This window comes from Choloepus didactylus (genome assembly GCF_015220235.1).
Source record: "Choloepus didactylus isolate mChoDid1 chromosome 23 unlocalized genomic scaffold, mChoDid1.pri SUPER_23_unloc1, whole genome shotgun sequence".
In the NCBI taxonomy this organism is placed as follows: Eukaryota; Metazoa; Chordata; class Mammalia; order Pilosa; family Megalonychidae; genus Choloepus; species Choloepus didactylus.
In genome coordinates, this window is record NW_023637590.1 from 1,116,247 (window position 1) to 1,142,289 (window position 26,043).

General features: G+C 66.3%; 1 protein-coding gene across 1 annotated transcript; it reads left to right on the forward strand.

Annotated features, from left to right (window-relative positions):
- The first annotated feature begins 1,583 nt into the window (after positions 1-1,583).
- Positions 1,584-21,703, forward strand: GNAZ (G protein subunit alpha z). Its single transcript, XM_037823650.1, has 2 exons — positions 1,584-2,595; positions 20,206-21,703. The coding sequence occupies exons 1-2, from the start codon at positions 1,873-1,875 to the stop codon at positions 20,548-20,550; spliced, it is 1,068 nt and encodes a 355-aa protein (XP_037679578.1). The 5' UTR covers positions 1,584-1,872; the 3' UTR covers positions 20,551-21,703.
- The last annotated feature ends 4,340 nt before the right edge of the window (positions 21,704-26,043 follow it).

Genomic DNA, 26,043 nt, shown 5'->3' on the forward strand with positions numbered 1-26,043 from the left:
ACGTGGAGCGACGCGCCCAGGGCCGTGCAGCTGGCAGGGGAGCGGGTCCTGGCTGGCACCGGGCTCTGGAGCCAATGGGGCCCGGCCACCCTCATCTGAGAGCAGGGGGGGAGGGCGTCTGGGGTCTGGACGTCCACAAGGAGCCAGCTGGGAGATGGAGGGTGCTGTCTCCTGGGGGTCCTAGACGGGGGCTGGGTGGGGGTGAGTCTGGTGGCGTTGGGGTCTGATGGCCTCGCTTCCCACCCCAGGCCCTGTGTGTGTCCTGGGGACGATGGGGGAGTTGAGGGGTGAGCGCTCGCCACGGGGAAGACATCACCCGCTTGGCACTGGTGCCAGGCGGGACAGGGCAGCTGCTTGGCAGGCCGGAGGTCAAGGGGAACGACGGTGACAAAGGGGTGGGGATGGGGAGGGGCTGGTGCCACCCTGGGCTCCCACTGGAAGAGTGGACAGGGCCCTGGGTGCTCCAGATGGGAGCACTGCTGCTCCTTAGTGACCCACTGGGCGGGGTGGGGCGGTGGAGGGCAGCTGGGGGACACCTTGGGGACACCCCTCTACTCTCAAACATGGCACAGCTTTCTCTGGCCTCCCACACCTGCCCAGGCCCCGCTCCCTACCCCAACCCCAGGCTGCTGTCTCCGGGTAACCCATGGCGCCCCCATAGCACCACCCTGCTTGGTGCCTGCCACCGGCCCCCAACCCCTGCTGCATGGGAGCACGGGGGGCTCCCAGCTATTCCCCGTGGTGGGTGCTGGGGTTCTGGGCCTCTCCAGCCAAGGGAAGGCTTCCACTGTCTGGCTGGACCCCCGGCACACGTGCTGCCCCTGCAGGGGGTAGCGGAGGGCAAGGGGGCCTCCCAGAGTGGCCACCTGCAGCCTAACAACAAACCAATATGGGAACAGAGGCGCAGGGATGCTGTGGCCAACTGGGGCACCCCAGCCCCATGCCAGCCTGCTGGGAAGGCCAGGCTCACTGTCTGCTCTCTGGGGGCCAGGGCAGCCCTGGCGCTGGGCGTGTGGGGGGCCTCAAAACCCCCGGCCCTGGCTCCTCCATGCACCTGCCCCAAGCTCTGACCGGGTGGGAGGTGGGGCGCACAGGGTATGTTTGCTTTGCTGTGATTTTGGCGGCTCATGCTGCAGTGCTCCCCAGAGAAATGGGGATACTCCCCAAGGGGAAGGGGGTGCTCCTAGAGGGAGGGGTGCTCCCAAGGGGGAATGGGTTCTCCCCAGGGAAAGAGCATGCTCCCCAGAGGTACAGGATGCTCCCAAGAGGGGAAGGGTTCTCCCCAGAGGGATTGGTGCTCCCCAGAGGGAGGGCATGCTCCCCAGTGGAAAGAGGTGCTCCCCAGTGGAATGAGGTGCTCCCCAGAGGGAAAAGTGTGCTCCCCAGTGGAAGGGATGCTCCCAGAGGGAAAAGAGTGCTCCCCAGTGGAAAGAGGTGCTCCCCAGGGAAGGAGGTGTTCCCCAGAGGGAAGGGAGTGCTCCCCAGTGGAAGGAGGTGCTCTCCAGGGGAGGGGGTGCTCCAGCTGCCCGCTCACACTCTTTCTCCCCTTTGACAGGTGAAGGGCCCGGCTGTGTGGCCTGGGCCAGAGCCACCCAGGGGCCAGGAGAGCGCAGGTCCCCGGTCCCCCAGCCTTGGCAGACTGCACGTGGACGGACAGCGGACGGGGCATGACGGTGGCCCGGCGGTCCTTGCCACGGGCCACGGCGGCCACCCGGCGCTAGAGGGGTGCCGCCTGCTCCCCGCCGCGGGGCAGGCCATGCCGGGCAGCGAGCAGGCGCTGGGGCGGGCGCTGCAGGGCGGCCCGGCCTCGCCCGGCTGCGGGCACTGAGTGTCCCGGGGCACCCCCGTCCCCCCCCAGCAGCTGCCGGGACCATGGGCTGCCGGCAGAGCTCGGAGGAGAAGGAGGCGGCACGGCGCTCCCGCCGCATCGACCGGCACCTGCGCTCGGAGAGCCAGCGGCAGCGCCGGGAGGTAAAGCTGCTCCTGCTGGGCACCAGCAACTCGGGCAAGAGCACCATCGTCAAGCAGATGAAGATCATCCACAGCGGCGGCTTCAACCTGGAGGCGTGCCGCGAGTACAAGCCGCTCATCGTCCACAACGCCATCGACTCGCTGACCCGCATCATCCGCGCCCTGGCCGCCCTGCGCATCGACTTCCACAACCCCGACCGCGCCTACGACGCCGTGCAGCTCTTCGCACTGACGGGCCCGGCCGAGAGCAAGGGCGAGATCACGCCCGAGCTGCTGGGCGTCATGCGGCGGCTGTGGGCCGACCCCGGGGCCCAGGCCTGCTTCGGGCGCTCCAGCGAGTACCACCTGGAGGACAACGCCGCCTACTACCTGGACGAGCTGGAGCGCATCGCCGCACCCGACTACGTGCCCACCGTCGAGGACATCCTGCGCTCCCGGGACATGACCACGGGCATCGTGGAGAACAAGTTCACCTTCAAGGAGCTCACCTTCAAGATGGTGGACGTGGGCGGGCAGCGGTCCGAGCGCAAGAAGTGGATCCACTGCTTCGAGGGCGTCACGGCCATCATCTTCTGCGTGGAGCTCAGCGGCTACGACCTGAAGCTCTACGAGGACAACCAGACAGTGAGTGGGCTGCGTCCGTCCGCGGGGCGGGGGATGGCGCTCAGGGGGTTCCGGATTGCTGAGGCTGCCATCGTGCAAAACACCAGAGATGGATTGGTTTCCATAAAGGGGGTTTATCTGGTTATAAAGCTACAGTCTTAAGGCCATAAAGTATCCAAGGTAAGGCAAACAATCGGGTACCTTCACTGGAGAAAGGCCATTGGCGTCCGGAAAAGCTCTGTTTGCTGGGAAGGCATGTGGCTGGCGTCTGCTTGCTCCCAGGTTGCGTTTCAGAATGGCGTTCTCCGAAATGTAGCTCTTGGGGCGTTTTGTCCTCTCTTAGCTGTAGCTGTTCTTCAAGATGTCACTCTCAGTTGCTCTGGGTCCTTCTGTCTGTGAATTCCTGTAGTACGACTCCAGTGATCCAATTAACACCCATCCTGAATGAGTGGGGTAACACCTCCATGGGAATTATCCAGCCGAACATTTCACTCCCAGTTGATTGAGTCACATCTCCATGGAAACACTCAATCAATAGGTTCCAACCTAATCAACACTAATACCTCTGCCCCCACAAAATTGCAACAAAAGAATGGTGTTTTGGGGGGCATAATACATCCAAACCAGTATGGTGTGGGGGGCACAGCCCTTGCCGCAGAGAGCGGAGTAGGGGTGCAGCAGGCATTCCCACAGGGCCCTGGGACGGCTCCCCGCTCCAAGCTGGGCCGTCCCCTTGGCTCCGGTGGGCTCAGCCACTGCGGACAGCATTGCTCCCTGGGTGCAAATCCCCAGGGCTCCCCCGCCTCAGTGCAGTGAATGGCTGGTGGGTGGGGGACCCTGGCTTGGAACCACGAATGCACCCCAAGCCTGAGGGATGCATCGAGGCTGGGCAGGAGCATTGTGGCCGGGTGGGCCCTGCTCCGTGGCCCCAAGACCACTGTCAGATGGTGGCAAGTTGGTTTTGTTGGAGTGCGGTCGCAGTTGATTCGTCTGGGGGGGTGGGTGGCGGCCGGTTGCTAAATCCTAGGCTCCCAGGATTGCTCGGAGGGTACCGGCGGCGGGGGCTCTTTCCCGGAGGCGAGGGCGAGGCGGGGGGACTTGGCCAGGTCCCCGGCGGGGTGGCGTGCAAAGTATGGAGGGCGGCGAGAAAGGAACAGGCGGGACACGGTTCTTTTAGGGTGAAGAAGCCAAGAGAGTTTATTAGGGGAGAGTACAAGCTTATATCGGGCGTTTAGAGGGCGGGGTAGCTGTAGAGGTTAAAGGCTTGGATTGGTTCTGAGAGGGCGCGGAGGTTGATTGAAAAGGGGCGAGAGTTGCTCCGGTAACGGTGTCTGGCAACAATGTATGCGCACTGGTGGTGATGGGAGTTGCACTGGCAACGGGGAGTGTCCGGGCAAGATAAGGGGGTGGGGAAAAGGCGGTTCCCTCCGGCAAGCCTCCCCTAACGGTGGTATTTTGGGTGAGGAAATGGGACCTGCCTCCGGCCTCACTTTCCCAGGCCCGGGGGGCTGCGGAGGGCGCTGTCGCCCGTGCCCACCACCCTCCCCAGGGGCTGATCAGGTCCCCCAGCCCAGGCCCGCCAAGTTGAAGCACGTAATCAGTGTCCCGCATTGGAGAACCCCCAGGCAGGGCCCTTGGCCCACCCAGGGCTCCGGGAAGGTTTCCTGGGTGGGGGGCAGAGGCTCCGCAGGGGACAAGAGAGGCCGAGGCCGGGCCCGGTGGGCTCGCTGGCTCCGTCATCCACGTGCAGATCTATCCAGCGGCCTGGCAAATCCGCAGCCGCCTACTACATCCCAGGCCCTGGCTGAGTTGGGGGACAGCAGCCCCTGTATCCTGCCCCCCATCTGGATCCTGAGGGTCGGGGGCCACAGGGTCAAGTACAGCTTAGGGCACATCGTCCCAGGAATGCTGGGGGCTTGGCTGTGGTTAGGGTCCTGTCAGGCTGCCCCAGTGACACTCTTGGGCACGTCAGCCGAGAAGGCTGCGTGGCGGAAGGGGGCTCAGAGACGGGGTCAGCTGGGGGTTCTTGTACGGTGGATGGCAGGCTCCGTTCTTGGGATCAGTGGGAGCCCCAAGTGTGGACTGCAGCCTCGGCACAGGGGCCTCGTGTGCTTCTGGGTGGGGATGGGCACGTGGCTCTCAGGAGGTTCGTGGGGGGCCCCCAGCAGGGCCCTGCTCCCCTCCGCGCACTGCGAGTGGGTCACCCTGGCGCCAGCACCCCTGCAGCTCTCACGCAAGGCCCCCCGAGCTGCAGGTAAAGCGAGGCGCCCGGGCACAGCCGAGGGGACAGGGCCCTCTCAGGCCCTAGCGTCATGCCAAGCTGTGCCCCGTGCCTGGTGAGAGTCTAGAATTCAAGCAGCCCCGTCCGTCATCTCCTGGACGGCGTGGCGCATCCCCTCAGCGCTGCAGCCTGCGTCCAGGTCTGCTGTCAGCGGGGCCTTGTGCTCGCAGGATGCCGGGGGCAGGGGTGGGCTCACTGTCCTCGCCCCTCGTTGGCGGCACCCCTTCACAAGCTTCCCCTGCTCCCATTTGGGCACATGCACACCCCTCAGTCATGGTTCCTCAAGGGCCCCCCACGTGGGTGCTGTCCCTTCTGGCTCTGGGCTGAAGGGCCTGGCCTGGCACGGGCCCCAGCCGGGCTTACTGGGCCGTGGGAGCCAGGCCCTATCTTTCCAGTCACCTCCTCGCCCGGGCCTGGGGGAGCCGCCTGGCTGTGGGGTTCTCTTGACAGCCTGAGCCCACCTCCCAGGGGAGACAGGGGGAGTTGGCAGCCGGGCCCGGGGAAGCAGTCCTGCCCCAGAACAGGAAATTCCCGATGAGAATCGAGCGTGGCTGGAAATTCACCAGATTCCAAATGATTCTGACCTTTTCTGCTTTACCAGTCATATCTGGGGAGGAAAAACAAAAAGCTGCCCGGGGAAGTCAGTACCCTCCCAGCTTCCTCAGGCCCGGCTCACGGAGGTGGGCTGGATGCCCAGGTGTGGCCCACCCTGTGTGTGAACCACCTCCAGTGCCTGCAGCAGTGCCTGGGCCGCGACGGGGACGGTGGGGATGCCTCTCGCTTGCTCTGTCCTTTCGGGGAGGCCCAAATGCCTCTCCCCGGCTCAGCTGAAGGCAAGGCAGCCCGGAGCAACCCCGGCTGATTTGGCAAGAGCCAGGCGAGCCCTGGGACCCAGCCTCCCCAGAGCTCATCTGCTCCCTAGGTTCCCCCCAATCCCCCCGTCCCCGGCAGCCGGTAAAGGAGGACCCTCTCCCTGCTGGCGTCTGCATCAGTGCATTGCCAAGGAGAGCGGCGGGCTCTGCTCCTGCGTGCAGGGCTGCAGGAGAGGGGGCGGCTGCAGTGGGGGGCAGGAGAGGGGCAGGGGCTGGGCAGCTGGGGTCCCCGGAGGAGAGCGGGCAGACAAGCCGTGCCCATTCCCGGCACCAGGCCCCAGGAGGATTGGACGGGTGCTTGGGCAACTCTCCTGGGTGGGGCCCGTGTCCCCTTGCCAGCCTGGCGGGAGCACCACCCTCACAGCCTTGGCTGCCTCTGTGGGTCCCCCTGAGAAAACTCCGGGCCCAGCTCCATGTCCCACAAGCTCCAGGGCACCCTGCAGGCACCTCAGGGAGCATGGGGGACGGGCACCTGCCCCTCTCTGCCCTGTGGGTCAGCCTTGCAGGGGGACAGAGCGCAGGCCATGCTTGGAAGTATCCGAAGCTTCTCTCATGGAAGCCCCCAGGAGCACACGGCCCGTTTCCCGGGGCGTCTCCGTGTCCCCAGCCATGCCACATGCCCGCCATGCGTGCCCACTGCGTCCGTGCCCCACGGGAGCAGGGCCTGGCCTGGGGCCGGACACGGGGCCGTGGCTCTGCACAGCCGGTTGCGGCTCCTTTCCCACAGACCCTGGGGCCACGTGGCCCAACCCGGTGGCCCAGAGACACTGTCCCCTCTTAGGGAGCCGGCGGCCTGTGTCCCCCACCCGTTTGCTTTCATCCAGAGCCAACTGTGGCCACCTGGCGGGCCCTGGGGTGATCTTGGCTCCGCAGCAGGGCCCACCCGGGGAGGCCTGGTGTCCCCACTGCTTACCCGGGAGAAGCTGCCCAGAACACGGGCCAGGGGGCACCCAGGGGCGAGGCAGGACACAAGGACAAGCCCCGGGGCAGGGGGTTCACCGGCTAGCGCGTGCCACGGCAGCCAGTCTCTGTGGGTCACCTCCGCCCACTCTCCCAGGGGAGCCCCCACCCCCAGAGCACAGGACTGTGCCCCCCACCCCACCCCGGCATGGCGTGCGCTCTGTGAGGGGCCTGGGCGAAGCAGGGGTGGGTGGGAGGGTGGGTGAGACGTGGAAGCTCGGAAAGCACCGCGGTGGCAGGACCTGGCTTCGGGCTCTGGAGCTGCTGGGAGCTCGGCCTGTGCAGGGGCCCCCAGGGGTGGACGCCGGGTCCTCCGGGGTGGGCAGCACTCCCAGGGGTCTGTCCCGCTGGCCTGAGGCGCAGCGTGTGCCGGTCTGCGGCAGGCATGTCACCCAGCCCTGCGGCGGCGCTCGGTTCGGGGTATGAAACGGTGCTTTGTCACTGCAGTGGGACAGGGCTCTCGCCAGTTGCTACCAGAACCAGCTTTCAGGCCTCCAAACCCGGGGTTGCAGGTGGGGCCAGCCAGCGGGGACGGTGCCGCCCGTCCCTGCACATGGAGGCTTAGATCCGGAAACAGCCGCCCAGGCCTAGAGGGCCCCGGCCAGCCGGCTCCGCAGACGAGGACACGGGGGCCCAGAGGGTTCCGTCTCGCTGGGGCCTGCGTGTAGCCGGCTTCCCGCCACCCCACCCCGGGCAAGGGCGCCATGCTGGAAGCAGTGAGGACAGGAAGGGGGGTGGGCGGTGGGTGCCAAGGCCGAGAGGCGTGCAGCGCCAGGGGCCACCCGCGCCCCCGGCAGCTCCTTCTGGCGTGGTGACGTGCAGGGCCACACTCCAACCCCGACCTCCACAGGCGCCGTGACCCTGGGCAGGGGTGGGTGGCGTCTCACTCGGCAGCCTGCCCGTCCCCTCTGCTGGACGCTGGTGCGCGTGGCACTGCCAGGCCAGTGAACGGCGCACCCGGTGGGGGCTCCCCAGGCCCAGGCCTGCCCGGCTGCGAGCGGGTTCCCAGGCTCTGGCTCCGGCCCACAGAGGACAGGGCGGGCGGAAGGGGGTGCGGATGGCAGTGCCCGGCGAGCGGCCCTCCCCCAGCACTTCCTGGCACGTGCCAGCCGGCGACACCGATCCTCGCTCCGGGCCCTCCTTCCCGCCTCTCCCAGGCAGCCACGCAGCCACGGGGGCGCCACCCGGGGCAGTCTCCTCCCACTGCTCCATCCCTGTCACTCAGAGTGTCGAGGGCACGGTTGTTCTCACCCTGCACGGATCCTCGGGCAGATGTCGGCTCCACGGAAGGAGGAGCCCGGGGTCTCCTGGTCCCGTCTGTGTCCACCCACGCCTGTGTGGCACAGTGCCCCAGATCCCACCAGTCCCCACCTCCTCATCCTCCTGACTCCGGCTGTGTCACTCGAGGCCCGCCGTCCCCTGCTGGGTCACTGGTGACCGCCCTCCGGGCAGTGGGCTCCCAGTGAGTGTCCTGTGGCCACCAGGCCGCCAGCCTCACTCCGTCCTGTCCACCATGAGGACTTGCCCCTCGCGGTGGCACAATCAGCAGAGGGGCATTCCTCAGACACCCAGGACGGGTGACCCCACCCCAGCATGCGCCCTGGGGTCAGCCTGAGGCCCCGAGGCAGCAGGGTCACCCCCGGCTCCACCCGGCACCCTGCACAGTGTCCTGGGGAGACTGGGGCAGGCCCGGGTGCCTCACAAGAGCTGATTAGGTTTCCGGGCACTTTAGAGCTAATCTGACATCGCATCGGTGCTTCAAGCCAGCCTCGGTGGGAGCCAGGGCACCCAGAAGGCGGCAAATGCTACAAGGCGGCCTCTGCTCCCCCCGATCCATTTATTAAATGCTCGCCGGCCCACCACAGCCCGAGACCCCCAGCCCTGACCAGAAGAGCCCACCGTCACCAGACCCATTGTCGGCGAGTCACAGAAGGCACCAGCTGCCTATTCGAGGAGCCGGCAAACCATTCCGGTCTCGTGGCTCTTGTCTGGGACCCTCAGCGACTGCCCCTCTGACCCCTGGGACATGTCGGGGGCACCCCCTCACCTCTACCCCACCCCTTCCGCCAGTCCTGGGCCCAGCTGTCCGGGCCAGTTTTTTGGAGAATCCTGTACAGAGAAGCGAACGCAGAGCTGGGTGCTTCTCCATCCTTATCGCCCAACCCCAGACGAGCTGCCCACCCTGCCCCATCTGGGGGTGCTTCCCCGTCGGAAAGACAGGCCGCGTGGACTCGCTCAGGGGCCTCCATGCTCCCCCAGACCAGTATGCAGGAGGAAGGGGCCCTGCAGAATCCAGCCACAGCCTGGGGGGCAGCATGGGCTGTCGGGGGACATGGAGACCAGAAGTCACCTGTGGAGGGGGCACAGGGGGTGGCAGAGCTGGCGGTGGGCCTGGGCGTCTCCGACCCCGTGACCTCCCCCCTGCTGGCGGCCAGGTCCCCCGAGAGCTCCGGTGGAGGGGCACCCCCTCCCCACCCGCTGCCCGGGCACGAAGCCACGTGGTTAATTTCCTGAGTGCATCACTGTTCGTTACGCCCATCAGGGCAGCTCCGGGCCTTAAGACACCAATGATTGTTGTTTTAAAGGATTTGTGTCATCCGGGAACTGGAAAACAATTTCTCTGCTTGGCAAGAACCGACCCCGGGGTGAAGGCTGAGGGCCCTGGGGGCTGCGTGGACTTTGGGAGCTCTGCTGCCAAGGCCCACCTGTAGGGGCTCCCCGAGGGCCCCCGGCCCTGACACTCGAGTTCAGGGGGGATTGAAGTGACTGTGGGCATAGGAAGGGGACGCCCGGGGTCAGCCACACACGCCCAGGCCCCCCCGTCCTAGGCAGGCCCTGGCTTTGACCAGACACATGTCCTCAGGCCACAGGATGCGTTCAGGCCGACCCCGGGCCCAGGCCAGGGCACGACCACCTCAGGGCCCCCTCGTCACACTCCCTGCCCTTTCTCTTATTTCATTAATAAAACCGGATGGTGGGTCCTGGGTCTGCGTCCCAAGGCTCCCGGCAGCGGCCAGCCCGGGGCCTCACCCCACACCCCCGTCCCAGCCCACGGTGACCCCATGTGCCAGGAGATGGCTAACGCCGTCCCGACCAAGTTAGCCAGAGCCTCCTGGCCAGCGAGCCCCCAAGGAAGGAGGGACACAGGTGCGTCAGGGGCCCCCAGCCGTCTCCCGCCATCACCTAGGGCTCTAGGCAAGCAGGCCGAGGGCTGTCCATCATCACTGGGGAGAGAACACTCCGGAAACGGCCGACACTATCTGAAGGGCAGACACACCCCAAGGCAACCTGTGGTTCTTGGGCAGCCTCCTGCCGTCACCCACAGGAAAGAAGGGGGTGGGGGCATGTCGCAGGCTGCCCGGGGAGGGTCCTCAGGCCAGAGGACATGTGGGTCCCTGCCTGGCGTCTGCTCAGACCACTCGCTGCCCGTCCCACGGGCCTCGGCTTCTCAGCTGCAGGGCGGCAGGGTCCTGGCCCACGGTGGACGAAGCACTTGCCAAAGAAGGACGGGAATTTCCGTCTGCCACGTGGCTTCTTCTTTTGTCCTTCTGAGGTTCTGGCCAAGACTAAGCCTCAGGGACGTGGGACCTGGTCCTGATGACACCTGTCGTCACCTATGTAGGGCTGCGGAGGGGCGGACAGGGCTGCAGGGTCCGGCCTGGTCACGTCGGCGGCGTGGCGGTGGCCCACTGACCACGGCCTCTGGGTTATCCTCCCCCACGGCGCCCCCGCCCTAGGCCCCCACCCCAGACGCCTCGGTGCCCGCTCTGGCCACGGCTCCCTGGGGCGCAGTTGCCCCTGTCCAGCCGTGACTCAGCCGGAGCATCACCCAAGCTGCCCCCTGCTCCCCGCTGCTGCCTGCCCCGCGGGACGGGGCTCTCGGCTGCAGCCCCAGGAGGGGCTCGTGGCTGCCATAACCAAGGACCCCAGACTGGGTGTGTAAAACAACGGAAACATGTTCTTTCGGTTCTGGGAACCATGAGTCCCAGATCTGGGTGCCAGCCAGGCCTCATTCCCCCCGGCCGTGCGAGGGGAGACCCCTGCCCCTCCTAGCCTCGGGTTACTCGGCGTTCCTTGGCTTGTGGCCACATCCTTGTGTCCGTGTCCATCTTCACACGCTCTTCTCCTGGGGTCACTCAAAGTCAGGGTGACTCAATCCGAGAGCCATAACCAATTACCCCTGCAAAGACCCTGGCTCCAAGTAAGCTCCCGTCCTGCAGTTCGACACAAGCCTGCATTTGGGGGGACACTCTTCCCCCCACTCCGGGTGCAGGACAGGACGATGCCATCTTGGGGGTAAATAGGGGATGAATGGGGAGGTTGCCCCACCCCTCAGGGGGAGCTGCACCAGCTGAAGGCCCCCAGCCCCCCACAGCCACCTCAGCCTCCATCCACCCCCGAGAACGTGCCCCCCGTCTGCTCGTCTGCTCTTGGTTTGCAATCGCCATCCTGGGCTCCCAGGCTCCCAGGCTCCCAGCCACCAGCGGCTGCATATCCACGTCCCCACACTGGGGTTGGACCCAGCCACATGCACCCATGGTGGCCCCGAGAGGGGTCAGCACGTCCAGGCGTCCGCACAGGGGGCCCGGGGGCTGCCCCGGGAGGTCGGCCTGGCAGGCTGCGTGCACAGTGCCAGCCCCTCAAAATGACTTCCTGGCTGCTGCTCATACATCTCGTGGCTGGGCTGGTGGCCAGATGCCAGCTCAGAGGCAGGTCCCGAGCGGGGACGGAGAAATCTGTCTTCTCTCCTGGAGCAGCTTCTCGAGAAAGGCAGGACACCCTGTTCCCGGCCTTCCGATTCACCACGCTCACTTCCCGCTGGGAGCCATCAGGAGCCCTCCAAGCAGGGACAGGCCTGGGCCGGGAGCAGCCCACCGGGGCCTGGCTTGCAGCCTTTGACCCCCAGAGCCCTGGGAGCAAAGGGACATCCCCAAGCTGAGGGCACCTGCAAGCTGACAGCCGGGGCCTCAGATCAGATGGGCACCGGTTAGCGCAAAAACAAACAGGAATAGCCCTCCGCTGTTCCGGACGGCTCGGGGCTGGGAAGGGGCAGTGCTGGAGAGCGTGGGGCTGGGGGAGGAGAGCAAGAAAGCTGGGCCCTGGGGATCCCTGAGGGTCCCTTTGCTTGGGGTGCTGGGCCTGCCTGGGGGGAGAAGGGGAGGGTCAGGGCACTGGTGCCCGGACAGCTGGATGGGTGGGTGCGCCCCTGGGTGTGCAGCAGGAGGCTTGTCCGGGAGCTCCAGGCTCCGTTGTCCCTCCCTCATCCCTCCCAGCCCCTGGGGGGTGGGGGTGAGTCCCCAGGTTGTTGTGGGTGCAGGGCTGGGGAGCGGGGCTGTGTCTGTGGTTGACGACAAAACGAAGGGAAGGGGTGATGGTGTCGGCCGTCCACGGAGCCGGGGCGAGCTGGCCTCGAGAGCCCCTCGCTGCCCCCGTGGGCCCTCCCACCCCTTCCACACGGTGCCCGTGAGGAGACCAGGGGGGCAGCAAACACCCGGCCCGTGGGGAACAGGTGCCTGCACCCCTGGGGGCCGTCGGCCACGAAGCGGCAGGAAGTGGCCCTCGGTGGTTTCCGGCAGGTTCCATCCGTGCCCGCGGCCTGTTATCTTGTGTAAACAGGCCCCGCTGTTTGCGGTGCCAGGCCCGGCTGGTGCTGTTACCACGCACAGCGAGATGGGCCCTGGGCAGGGCCAGGTGGGGACACGGACGGGGGCCCTGGCTGAGGACTCGGTTGGTGCCACCCGCCCGCCCCAGAGGAGCCCAGCTGTCCCGCCGGGGCCCGCGGAGCCCAGCGCTTCGTGCAACGGGCTGCTCCTGAGCACGTGTGTCCCCCCACCCCCCACAGCCGCAGGGGTCTCCCCAAATACCACAGCCTCACAGTGCACCCCCCCAAAGCCTGGGAGCCCCTCGGGTTGAGGTGACAAGGCCGCCCAAGGGGCAGGGGCTGGGAGGACAAGGGTGGCTGCAAGAGAGGCCGTGAAGACAGGCTCCAAGTGTCCGAGAGCACGAGTGGGGGCAGCCACCCCACCCCAGCTGCCCGCGAATCCCCTCCCCTCCAGGGGAGTCGGGGTGTCTGCAGGGGCAGAAGCAGGCTGGGGGTGGGGAGCAGGAGTCGGGCCCTGGGTCACCCCGTCCTGCCTGGCCGCAGGGCACCCGGCCCCAGCAGCAGCCCGGGGTGGGGGGCACCTGTGCAGGGTGGGGCCGGGCCGGGACGAGCTCACCCGCCACGCCTGGCCCCCACGGCCGCGCCATCCGGCCTTCCCGCTGTCCACCCCAGGGCCAGGCACCCCGACGGCCAGGGGCACTGCTCCCAGGGGCAGACAAGCAGCGAGCAGGACAAACAGACCAATGGGCGAACGCTCCACAGAGAATCCGAAGGGGACACCGGGGGGCTTTGGACTGGGGGGCCAGGGAAGGCCTCGGCGAGCCGGGCAGCTCCGGAACCACCAGGAGGGAGGCCGGGGAGCACGGGGCATGCGGCGCCTCGGGGTGTCGGGGCCAGGGAGGACGGCGCTGTGGGCGGCGACGGAGCCCCTGGGAAGGCGTGTGGGGGGGACAGCGATCGTTCCAGCTGCCACGGGGCAGACACGAAAGCAGAAACGGGGAGACAGGCGGGGAGGGGCCCAGCAGGATGGAGGGGCCTCGGGAGACGGCTGGGGTCCCAAGTGCAGTCAGGGTCCCCCAGTGTGACATGGGACCCTGCTCAGCCCGGAGCCCCTCTGCTCCCAGCCATCACTGTAGGGGAGAGCTGGCCGTCCCCCGGTGGCCCTCTGCCCCGCTGGCAGGCAGGCGCACATGTGTCCCTCCCCTGGGGGACTCAGCTCCCCGAGGCCAGGCCTGCTCTTGGCTGCCCTGTCCCCTGCCTGCAGTGGGGGGGTCCCGAGGCAACCGGGGGCCAGGCCTGCTCCTCCATAACCAGCCCAGACGACAGGGCCTCGTGGGAACAGCGGGGTATCGGCAAGATTGTGGGGGTGGCAGTGGGGGCACGGTGGCCAAGCCCCTCATCACTGGCTCTGGGGCTTGTTTCTCTGGTGACTCGCTCCTCAGTGGCCCCAGAGGACCGCAGCCTTGTGGCTGCCCAGCCCTGAGAGTCCAGGGTGAGCTGGAGTCCAAGGGGACCCCGAGATGGCCTGTGGGGGTCCTGGCCGAGAGGAGGCAGCCTCCCAGAGATGTACGGGCCAGTCCCAGGGGTGGCAAGGGTGCAGACGGTCGGACGGGTGGACAGACAGGGTCTTCCCACTCGGGCCCCTTCCTGGTGGGCAGGCTCCTGCTTTTTCGAGGGGGCGGCCCTGTCCCATGTGTCCCACCCATGTCACCGGGGGGCCCTCCTGAAGCCAGCACGAGCCCAGGGGAAAGTGAGTCGGGAAAGCAGGGCAAGCACTGAGCAGATAGGGGACCCCAAGAGCAAGGACACCTGGGGCTGGGGGCTGCGAGGGGCGCAGGGGCTGGTTCTGTACAGACTTGGGCCCCACAGCAGAACTGGGGATCCCTCCACACAGGCAGGGCCGGGGCAGGTGTGAGCTGAGTCCTCCGGTGGCCGTGTAGAGCAGGGGGCACCCCCGGGGAGGTGGGGGCAGCACGGGTGGCACTCTCAGGCCCCTTTCCCTGTAGCTCCGTGCGCTGGTGACCAGCTCTGCCCACTCTGGGCCGTCCCTGCAGCGCGGCCTCCAGGGGCCTGGGGAGCCCGTCAGCCTCATTAATCTACTTCTCAAGCTGCTCGAGGTCGAGGCCCCGTTTCGTTGGCAGGAGGAAGAAGTGGGGACCCTGACTGGTTGGTCTGGAGGTGACCCCGTTCTGGCGGCCTTGTTTCCAGACACTTCCCCCTTCCTGAGGCCAGGAGCAGTGGCGGCTCGGGCAGCTGGGGCTCTCCTGGGAGGGGGCAGGCTGGGGAACCCCTCCAAGCCCGTTTCACATGGCCCTAAAATGGGGTGCAGTAAGGAGCCCTTAGACGATGCAGAGGCATGCTGGGGGTGACCACGGTCCCTTTTGGGGACGGCCAGGAGCCCCCAGCCCCTCTCGGAGATAAACCACCGGGAAGGCATTGGGGTGTCGCCACTGAGCCCGCAGAGAGGAGGATGCTGCGGCCACGGGGTGCCCACGCGCCCCAGCCCTGGCACAGCCACCCCCCCGGGACGCCTTCCCCAGGTCGGGATCCACCGTGCTCTCCTCCGTCTGTCTGTGCTGCTGCGGAGCCTGAGGGTGGGGGCTTCCTCCCTGTTGTCATGGTGATGGCAGCTTGGCAGGGAGGTGGGCAGCTGGCACCAACTCCACAGCCCGGCCAGGAAATGCCCGGGGCCGGCCTGATCCCGGGAAACGCTCGGCCTCCTTGCCGCCTCCCTCGGGGTGCAGGCCTGGCCCCCCGCTGGGCCGTCCTGCACACGGTCAGCAGTGTCTGTTCTGGCACTTCCCCACCGAGGGGCTGAGAACATCCCGGAACGGCCTCCACCACCTCCCTCGGCTTCCGTCCGTCTGCCCTTCTCGGCTCACCCTCACCATCACCCCCTGCCATGTGCACCGGAAGCTTCCGGAAGGCAGGGCAGCTCCCCATGGGCTCAGAGGAGAAGGTAGAATGAGCCAGAACACAGGCCAGCCGGCGATGGCAGCCTCCTTGCAGCCCACCCGCACACTAGCACAAGTGCAGACAGGCCGAGCCACCCGGCATGACCGCCGGGTCCCCACGGAGGAGGCCGTCTGGCACCCCAAGCTCTCCTTGTCAGTTCCGGACCAGAGGCCTCGGGTCTCGGGATGGCTCCGGGAGTGTGGTCAGAAGCTGGGGAACCCGCCCGAGACGGGGCACCCTCGCCGAGCACAGAGCGGGCCAGGGCCGGGCCCCAGCGACTTGCCAAGTGCCCCCAGGGGCCTGGGCTCTCCCCCCACCCCATCAAGGGGGTCCCCGAGCTGCACTCCTGGTTTGCCTTCTGACCCCAGGCACTCTCAGCCCGAGGCGCTGGGACCCCAAAACTCCATCCACATGGTGTGCGGCCAAGAGGCCCCCTCTGTGAAGACGGGGTGCCTCATGGAGGCCGGGCGGACCCTCGGGGCAGAGCCCCCAGACAGGAACCCGCCAAGTGATCGCGGGGGTCCCAGGCCCGACAACAACTCCTGAAGCAGGGGGAGACCCCGCGGGGCCGGGACTCGACTCCACAGTTGAGGGGCACGAAGAGCCCCAGGTCTGGGGTCTGCAGCCGAGCATCGTGCTAGACGGGGCCTGGGGTCCCTCAGGGCTGGGTGGCATCACCCAGCACCTGCTCCCTGCCCCCAGCACCCAGCACCCTGATCTGCGGCGGCTCCCCTGCCCGCGTGCCCGGACTCCGCCTCACCTGCCTCGGCCTAGAACCGGGGGAGCCGCTGCCTGGGGGTGGGGGTGTGGCGTGGACTTGGGGGTGGACGTCACACTGCACTGAGGCAGGCACCAGGCTGATGACAGGGGCCTGTCGGCCACCAGGTCTCAGCCCCACCTGCCACCCATGCCCCTCGAGCCACCCCTGCCCGGCTGGCAGGCAGCCCCCACACCCCACCGGGTGCCCCTAGTTTTTCCACAGCAAAGAGAGGCCCCAAGGGGAGCCAGGAGCTTGGGTGTCTCTTCCTGAAGGTCTAACTTGAAGCCATCAAACCAGGCCTCCCCTCGGCCCTCCCAACTCATGGCCCAGGACCCCCTGCACCCTCCCCACGGCTGCCCCATCCCCAGCACCCCTCTCGGCACCCTCGGAGCCTGGCTCCCTGCTTCCCGGCCATGGTGAATGGCGCCCATTCACGCCCACGGCCCAGCCCCATGGCGCCACAACGCGCATGAAAAGCTGGATTCAGCTTCTGTGCACAAACGTCGCCGGCCGTACCCAGCAGGCTTTCCAACAGCGGGCGGCCTTGGGCTTCCCGACGGTGTCAGAGCTGAGAGCCTGTCTAACAGGTGGGGAAACCGAGGCCCAGCACCCCCCAGCCTGTCCACACCTCCCCATCCCCGGCGCCTTCCTGTCCCCGTCTTCTCTGCGGGGACGTCCGGGGACCCAGGCACCGCGGGCTGGGCACAGCAGCGCACACCAGGCCTTTGGGCCAAGCCACGCCATGGCCCTCACCACTGCGTGAGGCAGGTTTGCTTTACGGGCGGGGAAACTGAGGCCCAGAAAAGCTAAGAGCTGGCGACAGGCAGGGTCAGGAGGCGTGGTGGGGTTCCCGGGGCGAGCCAAGATCTCGGCATTGCCCGTTTCCTGCGAGGTCTGAGGCCCGAGGCCCTGCCCTGCTCCATGACCTCGGTGAGCCCAGCCTGGGCCCCGTGGACGGATCGGTGCAGAGCTTTCCCCAGCTGGGGGTCACCCAGCCACTGCCCTCCCCTTGTCTCCGTCCCCTCCTGGGTCAGAACTGCACTACAGGTACAGGACGGGACCCCCACCTAGCCCCACCTGTGATCAGAGTCTCTGACGACAGCACCAGCACGGCCGCCCGAAAGCCGGTGGGACCTGGGGCAGGGCAGTGGGGGTCCCACCACCCCTAGAGCCTGCACCCTTAAGAGAAACAATGAGGGGACAGCGGGGCCCTGTGTGAGCTCCCAGGGTCCTGGGGTGCAGTGGGCCCAGGGGTTTCCAGAAGGAGGAGGTGACGGGGCAAGGCCGGGCGCTTGCTCTGGGCCAGTGTCTGTCCTTGGCCCTTCCGGGCAGAGCGCCCTCTCTTTCCGTCACCACCCCTCCCTGCACCCTGACAGCCATCTGTGTCTGTCGGGAATGCCACCTCTTCTCACCAGGCCAGTGACGGCGCCTTCACATTCCATGGGGCCGGTGCCACGGGACTGCCCAGGCCACAGGTGCTCCCCCAGGGACGTGCTTCGCCATGAGCCACTGGCTTCCCGGGGACCCCCTGCTCCGTGCTGTCTGCAGACGAGCCCCGGAATCCCAGAAAGGTGCTGCCGAGCAGCCTGGCAGAGAGCTTGGGGGGCACCGTTGCCCGGGGCTGGCCACACGGGTAATGCCAAGTGAATGTGTTTCTCGCCAGGAGAAGCACTGGCTATACTGTCCCATCGGACAGCTGGAGGGGACGGCCCCGGGTTCCTTCCAGAAGGAATCGGGGGACGCATGAGGCTCCCAGCCGAGCCCCGGGCCTGCTCCAGGCCCCCGTCTCCCACATGTACAGGGGCCCTCACCCCAGCGGGCGGACATGGCGAGGGAAGGTGTGGCAGGACTGGCTGCTGCACTAGCAGCCCCCACAAGGGGTGACGCCAACCCCAACATCCCACCCTCGGGATGCAACGGAGCCACATGACATCTGGGAACGCATCTGGGCGAGGAGGGGGCCCCTCCTGGGGATCCAGACTTTATCCCTGGTCTGGGGACACGACGGGGCCCCTGCCACGACCCAGGAACTCAGCTCCCACGTCCCTTGCCGGCCCTCGGTGGCAGCAAGAAGGCAGCTGGGGCAGGGCCCGCACCCCCTGTCAGCCAGGACGCCCCATGGAGGCCCCCGAGCCTGCCAGTCCCCTTTGCAGAGGAGCCTGCTCGCCACCAGCCCGAGAGGCCTTTCCCATGAGCTGTGGGCGCAAGGCCGGACCCACGCGGGGACGATGATGGGTGGAGGGAGGCACCCGGCTCACGGGTTCCAATCACAGCTCTGGGTTTGTTCTAGAAGCTGCTGGGCTTGGCCCACCAACGGGATGGGGCAGGGGCCAGGGCATCTCACACTGGCAGTTCTCTTGTCCTCTGGCCCTCGTCCCTCCACTTGTTTCCAAAAAGGGACACGAGGCTCAGGGTAAGGGGAGACATGTAGGGTCTGAGCCCAAGGGGGAGAGGGCTGCAGGGCAGCGTGGCCAGGCTGTGAGCTAGCGGGGACCCCAGAGCAGGTGGAGGGCCTCCAGCCAACAAGTCGGAGTAGAAAGGACCAGAATCTCGGGCCTGGCGGCTTGCTGGGGGCAGAGATCACAGAAGGGACCCTGGGAAGGGGCCTCTCCAAGGAACGGGGTTGCCATGTGCAAAAAGGACCCGTCACGACTATCTTCGGTCCACCCAAGCCCGGGCACGAGGGGCCTCCCTGCATCCGGGCCTGGCGGGAATTCCCACAGGGAAGTGGGGCAGCCGCCAGACCCATCTCCACCGGGAGGGAGCCCTGGGGGCCTCCCACGAAGCAGGAATCTCCAGTGCACCCCATGCAGGCTCCCCGTGTCACCCTCAGCCCCACGGCCTCCCAGCCCGGGACCCACATCCCCCAGCCCTGAGCAGCGCGCTCTGCTCGGTCAATGGACAAACACGCACTGATTGCTGGGTCTGTGGTTTATCTGATGCAGAATTTGGGGGCAGGAGCACAGCCCCCAATTAGGGCATCATTCCTGCGAGAAGTGGCAGAGCCGTTAGCCTTGAGAACATGGCTTTCGGGAATCTGTCAGCGCCGATTACTCCCCCGACAGCCACTGTGTCCGCTCCGGGAGCACCGTGCCAGGGTCCCCTGTGGGGCCGCTGGCTCCCCCGGGTGCTGCTGGGGGCGGTGGGTCCTGCCCCTATCCCTGAAGGGAGGCCTCTCCCCCCCAACTACCACCACTTCCAAGTTCCCACTGCTCCTGAGCGCGCCCCAGAAAGAAGCAAGTTTGGTTCCGGAAGAGCGGGCTCTCCCCGGGGCAGGGGCAGGTGCCCTGGGCTCCCCCACCCAGGGTGGCGTCCGTCGTGCCGACTTCACCATCCTTCCACCCTGGGAGAGGCAGCGAGCCCGAGCTCCTGGCCACAGTGCCAGTAGCACATTTCCAGCCTCTCCCAGCCTCAGTTTCTTCATCTGTAAAATGGGAGCAGCGCAGCGTGTGGGTTTGGTGAGGTGGTCCTTGCTGGGGCCTGGTGTCCACGCGGTCGGCTGCCATCACCATCGTCGTCACCACCAGGGTCTTTGGCGATGCTGATGCCTCGTGTGCACACTGTCATCCACGGCCACTGTTCCTGTGGTCCTTGGTCATTTAATCCGCTCAGAAAAGTCCACACGCCCAAAGCCTCAGCTTGAAAACTAACTGGTCCCAGACTTGGGACACGTGGCCCGTTCATTGTTGTGTAAACCCTGGGGCAGCTTTCCCAGCCACAGTCCTGGGAGTTTTTCCTTCTAGAAACAGGGATTGTCTGTTCTGGGGGGAGAGCTGTGGGTTTGAGGGTCACAGGAAGGTGTCACAGGCCTTAAAAAGCCACGAGCACCGTGCAAGGCGGCCCAGGGGTCACGCAGCCACAGCCACCACGGGCTGCCCCCTTGCCTTCTCGATCTTCACTGAGCACCTTCCGAGTCCACACCTACGAGGCAGGGGGAGCGGGTGCCTGCCCTCGGCAGAGAGAGACCCAGGGGTCCCCAGGCCGCGGCCGCAGTGACCCCATCACCGAAAAGCTGAACTGTGGGGCAGGCCAGAGAGAGAGACTGTGGGAAAGACAACGGTGTCCTCGGTCGTGGGTGGAGGTGCCCGGGCCCCAGATGGCCAGGGGGAGGCAACGACGGACGACACCTGACAGTGGGGCGGGGCTGGGGGGTCTCCTCCCGCCGTGCACCCCACTCAACTCCTGCCCTCTCGTCCCCCAGAGCCGAATGGCCGAGAGCCTGCGCCTCTTCGACTCCATCTGCAACAACAACTGGTTCGTCAGCACGTCCCTCATCCTCTTCCTGAACAAGAAGGACCTGCTGGCCGAGAAGATCCAGCGCATTCCGCTCACCGTCTGCTTCCCCGAGTACAAGGGCCAGAGCACCTACGAGGAGGCCGCCGTGTACATCCAGCGCCAGTTCGAAGGCCTCAACCGCAACCGGGAGACCAAGGAGATCTACTCTCACTTCACCTGCGCCACTGACACCAGCAACATCCAGTTCGTCTTCGACGCGGTGACGGACGTCATCATCCAGAACAACCTCAAGTACATCGGCCTCTGCTGAGGCGCCGCGGCCACGTGCCCAGCCCCGGGAAGCCGCGTCCGCCACGAGCCCTCCTGCCCGCCGCCCTCCGCCCGGGGCTCGGTGGCACCCAGACCCAGGACCTCGCTGCAGCCCAGGGTGGGGGGACACGTCCGGGGGGACGTGTGCCGTCTCGGCTCGTCGCCCCCGTTGGCCCGCTCACGTCTCCCGGGCACATCCCACGAGGCCACGCGGCCACGCTCGCCAGGCCGTCGGCCACTCGCAGCAGTTTCTAAATGGCTTCGAAATCCGCACGCCGGGGAAAGAGGGAAACCGAGTCCCTCCAGCTAGGCCAGCCGGAGTCCAGCTTTTCTTCTATCACTATGTTTTCTAAATCGAAACCCAGTTTTTCTTCTCCGACCTCCTTCGTTTTGGCCAAATCTGGTGGCGTTTCGCAGGAAAACAAAACAAAACGCCAAGAGACTTTCCACTGCAGTTGAGTATTCTTTTTTAAAATGCAGATCTTAAAAATGTATTTTTTTTTTCCCCAGGTGGTCATTGTGTCTGGCTTGCTGAGTGTCAAAAATTATTTGGACGGCTCTGTCCCTCTGCCCCAAAGAAATTCCGGGGCACAAGGGCCCCCCGCGTCCGCCCCGAGGGACACGTGTTGTACATAAGCCTCTGCAGAGTCTTCTCGTTAGTGGTGCAGTTTTCTGCTTCGTTTTTATTTAAGAAAATAAACGTGACGTATTTAAAGAGGGCTCTTCGCCTCGGAGCAAATGAACAATAGCTAAATGTCTTGGTATTTAAGGAGTAAATCATCCGTGGCTTTGCCAAGCGAAGGAAGCGGGTGGCGGGGATGGCAGACCCCAGGGTCTGCGCCCGAGAAGGACCGAGAGCCACCGCGGTCCCTGTGACGGCCCAGCCGGGCGGTGGCCTGAGGGAGGGCCGGGCCAGGGGGCCCTGCGGACTCCGTCGGGAGGGGAGCGACCGCCACAGCCCTGGCCAGACTTCGTCCTCCTCTCCGGCCTTCGCTGGGTGCCCTCGGCTCAAGGGCAGCGTGCGGAACCCCCCAGCCGGGGACTCTAAGGAATGGACGGAGGGAGAAAGAGGGGCTGGTGGCAGAATGCAAGTCCCCGTCTGTCAACTTTAAGGAAATAAACCCCCCTGAACGGAGCGAGCATCGTCCTGTGTGCTGTGTGCATCTGTGACATGAGCCATCCCTGGGGCAGCCGGGGGCACCGTCCCCTCTGGGCTCCCCTCATCCCCCACAACACAGGGAGGTGAAATTCTGGAAGTCAACACCCAGGACGAACAAGGCCCCGAGAGCAAAGCAGCCGCAGCTAAAGGGGGGACGTGCCAGGCCGTGCCACAGGGGCCGAGGTCGGCGGTCGGAGGTGATGGCGGCCCCCGGAACCCAGCACTTCGCCCCCACCCCTCGCAGCCCAGGCACCTCGGCCGAGGGGTCGTAGCACCCAGCAGGAACATGCACACAGGCACACGTGCACACGCTGACGTGCACACACGACCACAGGCACACGTGCAAATAAATGCACACACATCCCCACCGCCAGCCAGGCCTGAGCCCCGACAGGGAATCCCCTCTCGCCCTTCTCTGTCACCAAGCAGCCGAAACCCCAGGGGGCTTTTGTACAAAGGGGAAGAACCTGTGATTTAGAATCTTTGAGACTTATCTCGTGCATTTAATGCCAACCGTGAAAAGGGCAGTTACTTCACCGTGGGCATCTTTCAGCTAAAAATACGCAGCTAAGGGAAGACAAAAAGCTTCCCGCCTTCCCTCTCGATGCATCCTGGAAAGTGCTCCCCCCTGATGCCCAGGATACCGTCAGCGCACAGATCCCCGCGGGTTCCCCCCAGATCCCTGCCCCACTGGCCTCCACGTCACCTCGGCCTCCATGGCTGGCCCAGGCCCTCCCATGTCCCTCTGCTGGATGTCCCCTCCCCATCGTCACAGTCTGGCCATCCCTCAGCCGCCCCTGCCCGGGAGGCCCCCCCCCCCAAACGAGGTGGCAGTGGGTGTGTGCACCCTCCGCTGAGCTCCGGGGCGCCATCCGATCACAATCCATTCTCCATGGCGTCCCCCACAGTGCCTGGTTCCTTACAGAGACCCTCCGGAGTGGCCAGCGGATGTCCACAGCCAGAGAGCCACAGGATCCACAGGGGACACCAGGGACAAGGCTGGGGTGGGGGGCAGGGAGAGAAGAGGCACCTCCACATGCAGGGAGGAGCTGGCAGCAGCTGGGGCTGGAAACTTCTGGTCCTGCCCTCACTCTGCGGGAGCCGTCCACACCGCTCCAGCCCTGGAGCCTGGCATGGTCACAAAGACGATCCCCAGCTCCCTTCAGTGGCCCTGGGCTGGGCCGTCACACCCCCGTCGGATCTGATCTCCCCCCATTCCTAGGAAGCAGAGATGGTTACTTCTGGGCTGCAGAAGAGGGAGCAGAAACCCTCTGGGGTACCAAGTGGCCTGGCCGGGCCTGGAGCCAAAGGGCTGGTTGTGCTCCATCCTTCTGTCCCCAACACACACGCAGCTCAGTGGCAGATCCACGAGGGCCCCGGTGCATCACGGCCGGTGCCCGCCGGCTGGGGAAAGTGACCTGGACACAGCCACTCCCCAGGTTTCTCTCCAGCCCAGATGCTGTGCCCTCCAAGGGTGTCCCCTGTGTCCCCAAAGCACCGAGATCAAAACCGCATCCAACCTGGAGACTGGTGCCCGGCCCCTCCCGAGCCTGCCCTGCAGCTGCTGCTCCAGCGTCCAAGGAGCCACTTTCCTTGGGAAAGGCCCAGGCATGCCTGGCTGCCTCCCCCGGCCCGACTGTCCCCAAGGCCTGGCGCGCCCCTCACCAGGTCCTCTCCTGGTGGCCCTGGGTGTCTCACCCAGGCCCCAGCCCAGCCAGCTCCCCCATCCCCCAGGACCAACCTGCAGGGCCCGTCCTGTCCTCGTTCCCTCACCCCCACCCCCCAGCATTCTCTGCCTTTCCAGCTCATGTTCTAGATCATTCCCTGCCCCACACAGGATGTCAACTGGAAGGCAAAAGGGGCCTCATCACCCTCTATTTCTTCAGAGGCTGTCCCACAGAGGCATGCCAGGAGGGTTTTTGAATGAATGAATGAATGAATGGATGGATGCCAATGCCTTCTTTCCCTGAAAGAGGGACAAGAGCAAGGCATGGCAGAGACGGGGGGTCATTCAGACAGTGAGTGCTCCCTCACATTGGTCATCCATGGGCTGGGGCGCCCGTGGCACCTCCCCAAACAGTGCGTCCAGCCTCCGGGGGCTCCCATCTCCCGGCCCCCCACCCAGCCCTGCTCCCACCCCTCCTTCCAGCCAGCTGCTCTCTCCCAGGCCTGGCCGGTGCCCCACAGCAGTGTCGGGCACCCGGGGCACCCAGTGGGTGCATGGTGTGCTCGGGAGGGCCTCAGAAGCAAGCCCCTCTCCTCCCCGCTGGCCAGGCGCTGGGGACGGCCCTGCAGAGCACCGGGAGTCCCCGCACCCCCAGCGGGGCCGAGGCGGCCAGAGGACCAGGGGCCCTGCACCCCACTTCAGCCCCCAGCATCGCCCCACTGGACGGCGAGCACCACCCGGCTCCCGACCGGCCACACCCCCGCCCCGCCCCGCCCACACTCGGCCAGGCCCCGCCCCAGTCGGCCCCGTCCACGCCAAGGCCATCCCCCTCCCCCTCTCAGCCCCGCCTGCACCCCAGTCACGTCACGCCGGCGCTTGGCCACGCCCACACCCAGCCAGGCCACTCCCACGTCCCCGGCCAAGCACTGCCTTCGGCACCACCCACACCCTGGCCAGGCCCCGCCCCAGTTGGCCCCGCCCACACCCGTCCAGGTCCACATCCCCGACCATGCCCTGCCCTCTCTTGGCACCGCCCACACCCCGGCCAGGCCCCGCCCCACTCAGCCCCGCCCACCCCCACGACCACACCCCGCCCTGCTCACCCCGCCCACACCCAGCCAGGCCCCGCCCCAATCGGCCCTGCCTGCATCCCCGGTCATGCCAGCGCTTGGCCACGCCCGCATCCAGCCAGGCCACGCCCACAGCCCCTGCCAGGCCCCGCCCTCGGCCCCGCCCCCGCCTGCCCCGCAGGGCTCTGAGCCCACACAGCTGGAGTCATGGGGGCAGCGAGAAAGCCGGGGTCCGGACCTCTAGGACCATCGAGAACTGGCCCAGGGCACCCCCCGGCACCCCGGAGCCTGAGCGGCTCCCCAAAGGGCCACCCCTTCCCTGAGCCCCCCAGCCCTCCCCCACCCTGTGACCGCGCTCAGGGTTGAGGGGTGGCTGCGGGGGTCCCGCCAGGCCAGGACTGAGTCGGTGCCCAGGGCCGGGGGTGTGGGCCCAGTCCTGGGCACACTGCAGAAAAGGGGGACCCCCACCCCTCCGGCTCTGTCCCCCAGGGAAGACCAGTGGGGTCCTGGGGGGAAGTGAGGAAACAGACAAATGTCCCCTGGTTTATAAGCCCCCACCCATCCCAGCCAGATGTTTGTGGGGCGCTCACTTCCTGCAAGCACCCAGTCCCCTGGTAGCTGCGGGGTATGCAGCAGTGGACCGAGCCGGGGTCACCTAGCGGACACCCACTTTCCCCCCCGCAGCAACTGTGGCCCCCAGGGACACATGCAGTCCCCAAGGATGGCCAAGGCGGGGTCCCCGGTGCACAGAAGCTCCCTCTGGGAGGGCCCCCTGTGCTGGCACCCTTTCTGGGGAGATGACACCCCTTCCTGCTCCTTGTCTGCCCCTCCCTCCACACCCTGGGTGCTTCCAGGGTCTTCTCCGTGGAACCACGGGCACCCACAGCAAAGGGTGCTGGGGCCAGAAACGCCGCCCTCACCTGCAGCCCCCCAGAGCTGCACCCCGAGCTTGGGAGGAGGCCCCGATGGGGGCTGCAATCCTCCGTGAACAACAGAGCCCACCCTCCTGCACTCCAGTTTGGGGGTCCAGTGGGCCTGGGTTCAAATCCCGTCTCTGCCGGACTGTGAGCTCTCCACCAACTGGAGTCCCAGTGTTCTCATCTAAATGTGGGGCTCGCAACACATAAATGTGGGGCTCGCAACACACACGTGATCCGCTGTTGTCACAAAGCACCCGCCACTCGTCTCTCCACCCTTCCCCACAGCCAGGCAGACGGGCACGTTTCTGGAATTTTCAAAGTCCTCCAGTAGCCACCACAGCGGCCAGCTCTATTTCCCTCTTCTCATTTCTCCACTCAGAGACTCAGTACTGTCCCGATGTGGCAAAAGATCTAAACGTAAGGCCCGATTTTATGAGCTGCTTTGGCATCTGGTAAAACCGGGTGGCCCTCGAATGGCCTCACTGCATGTCCCCCACCCCACTGTGCTGCCAGGGATAACGTCCTGCAAATGACCAGCCTTTTCTTGGGGGCCAAAATACATCCCTGCTAATCCCTGAGGAATGGATTTCAGATCCCCAGAAGCCTGCGGAATTATTCAAACACACAATCACATCCTGACGTGGCACTCAGGGGCCACCCCATCCTTTTGGTCCTACAA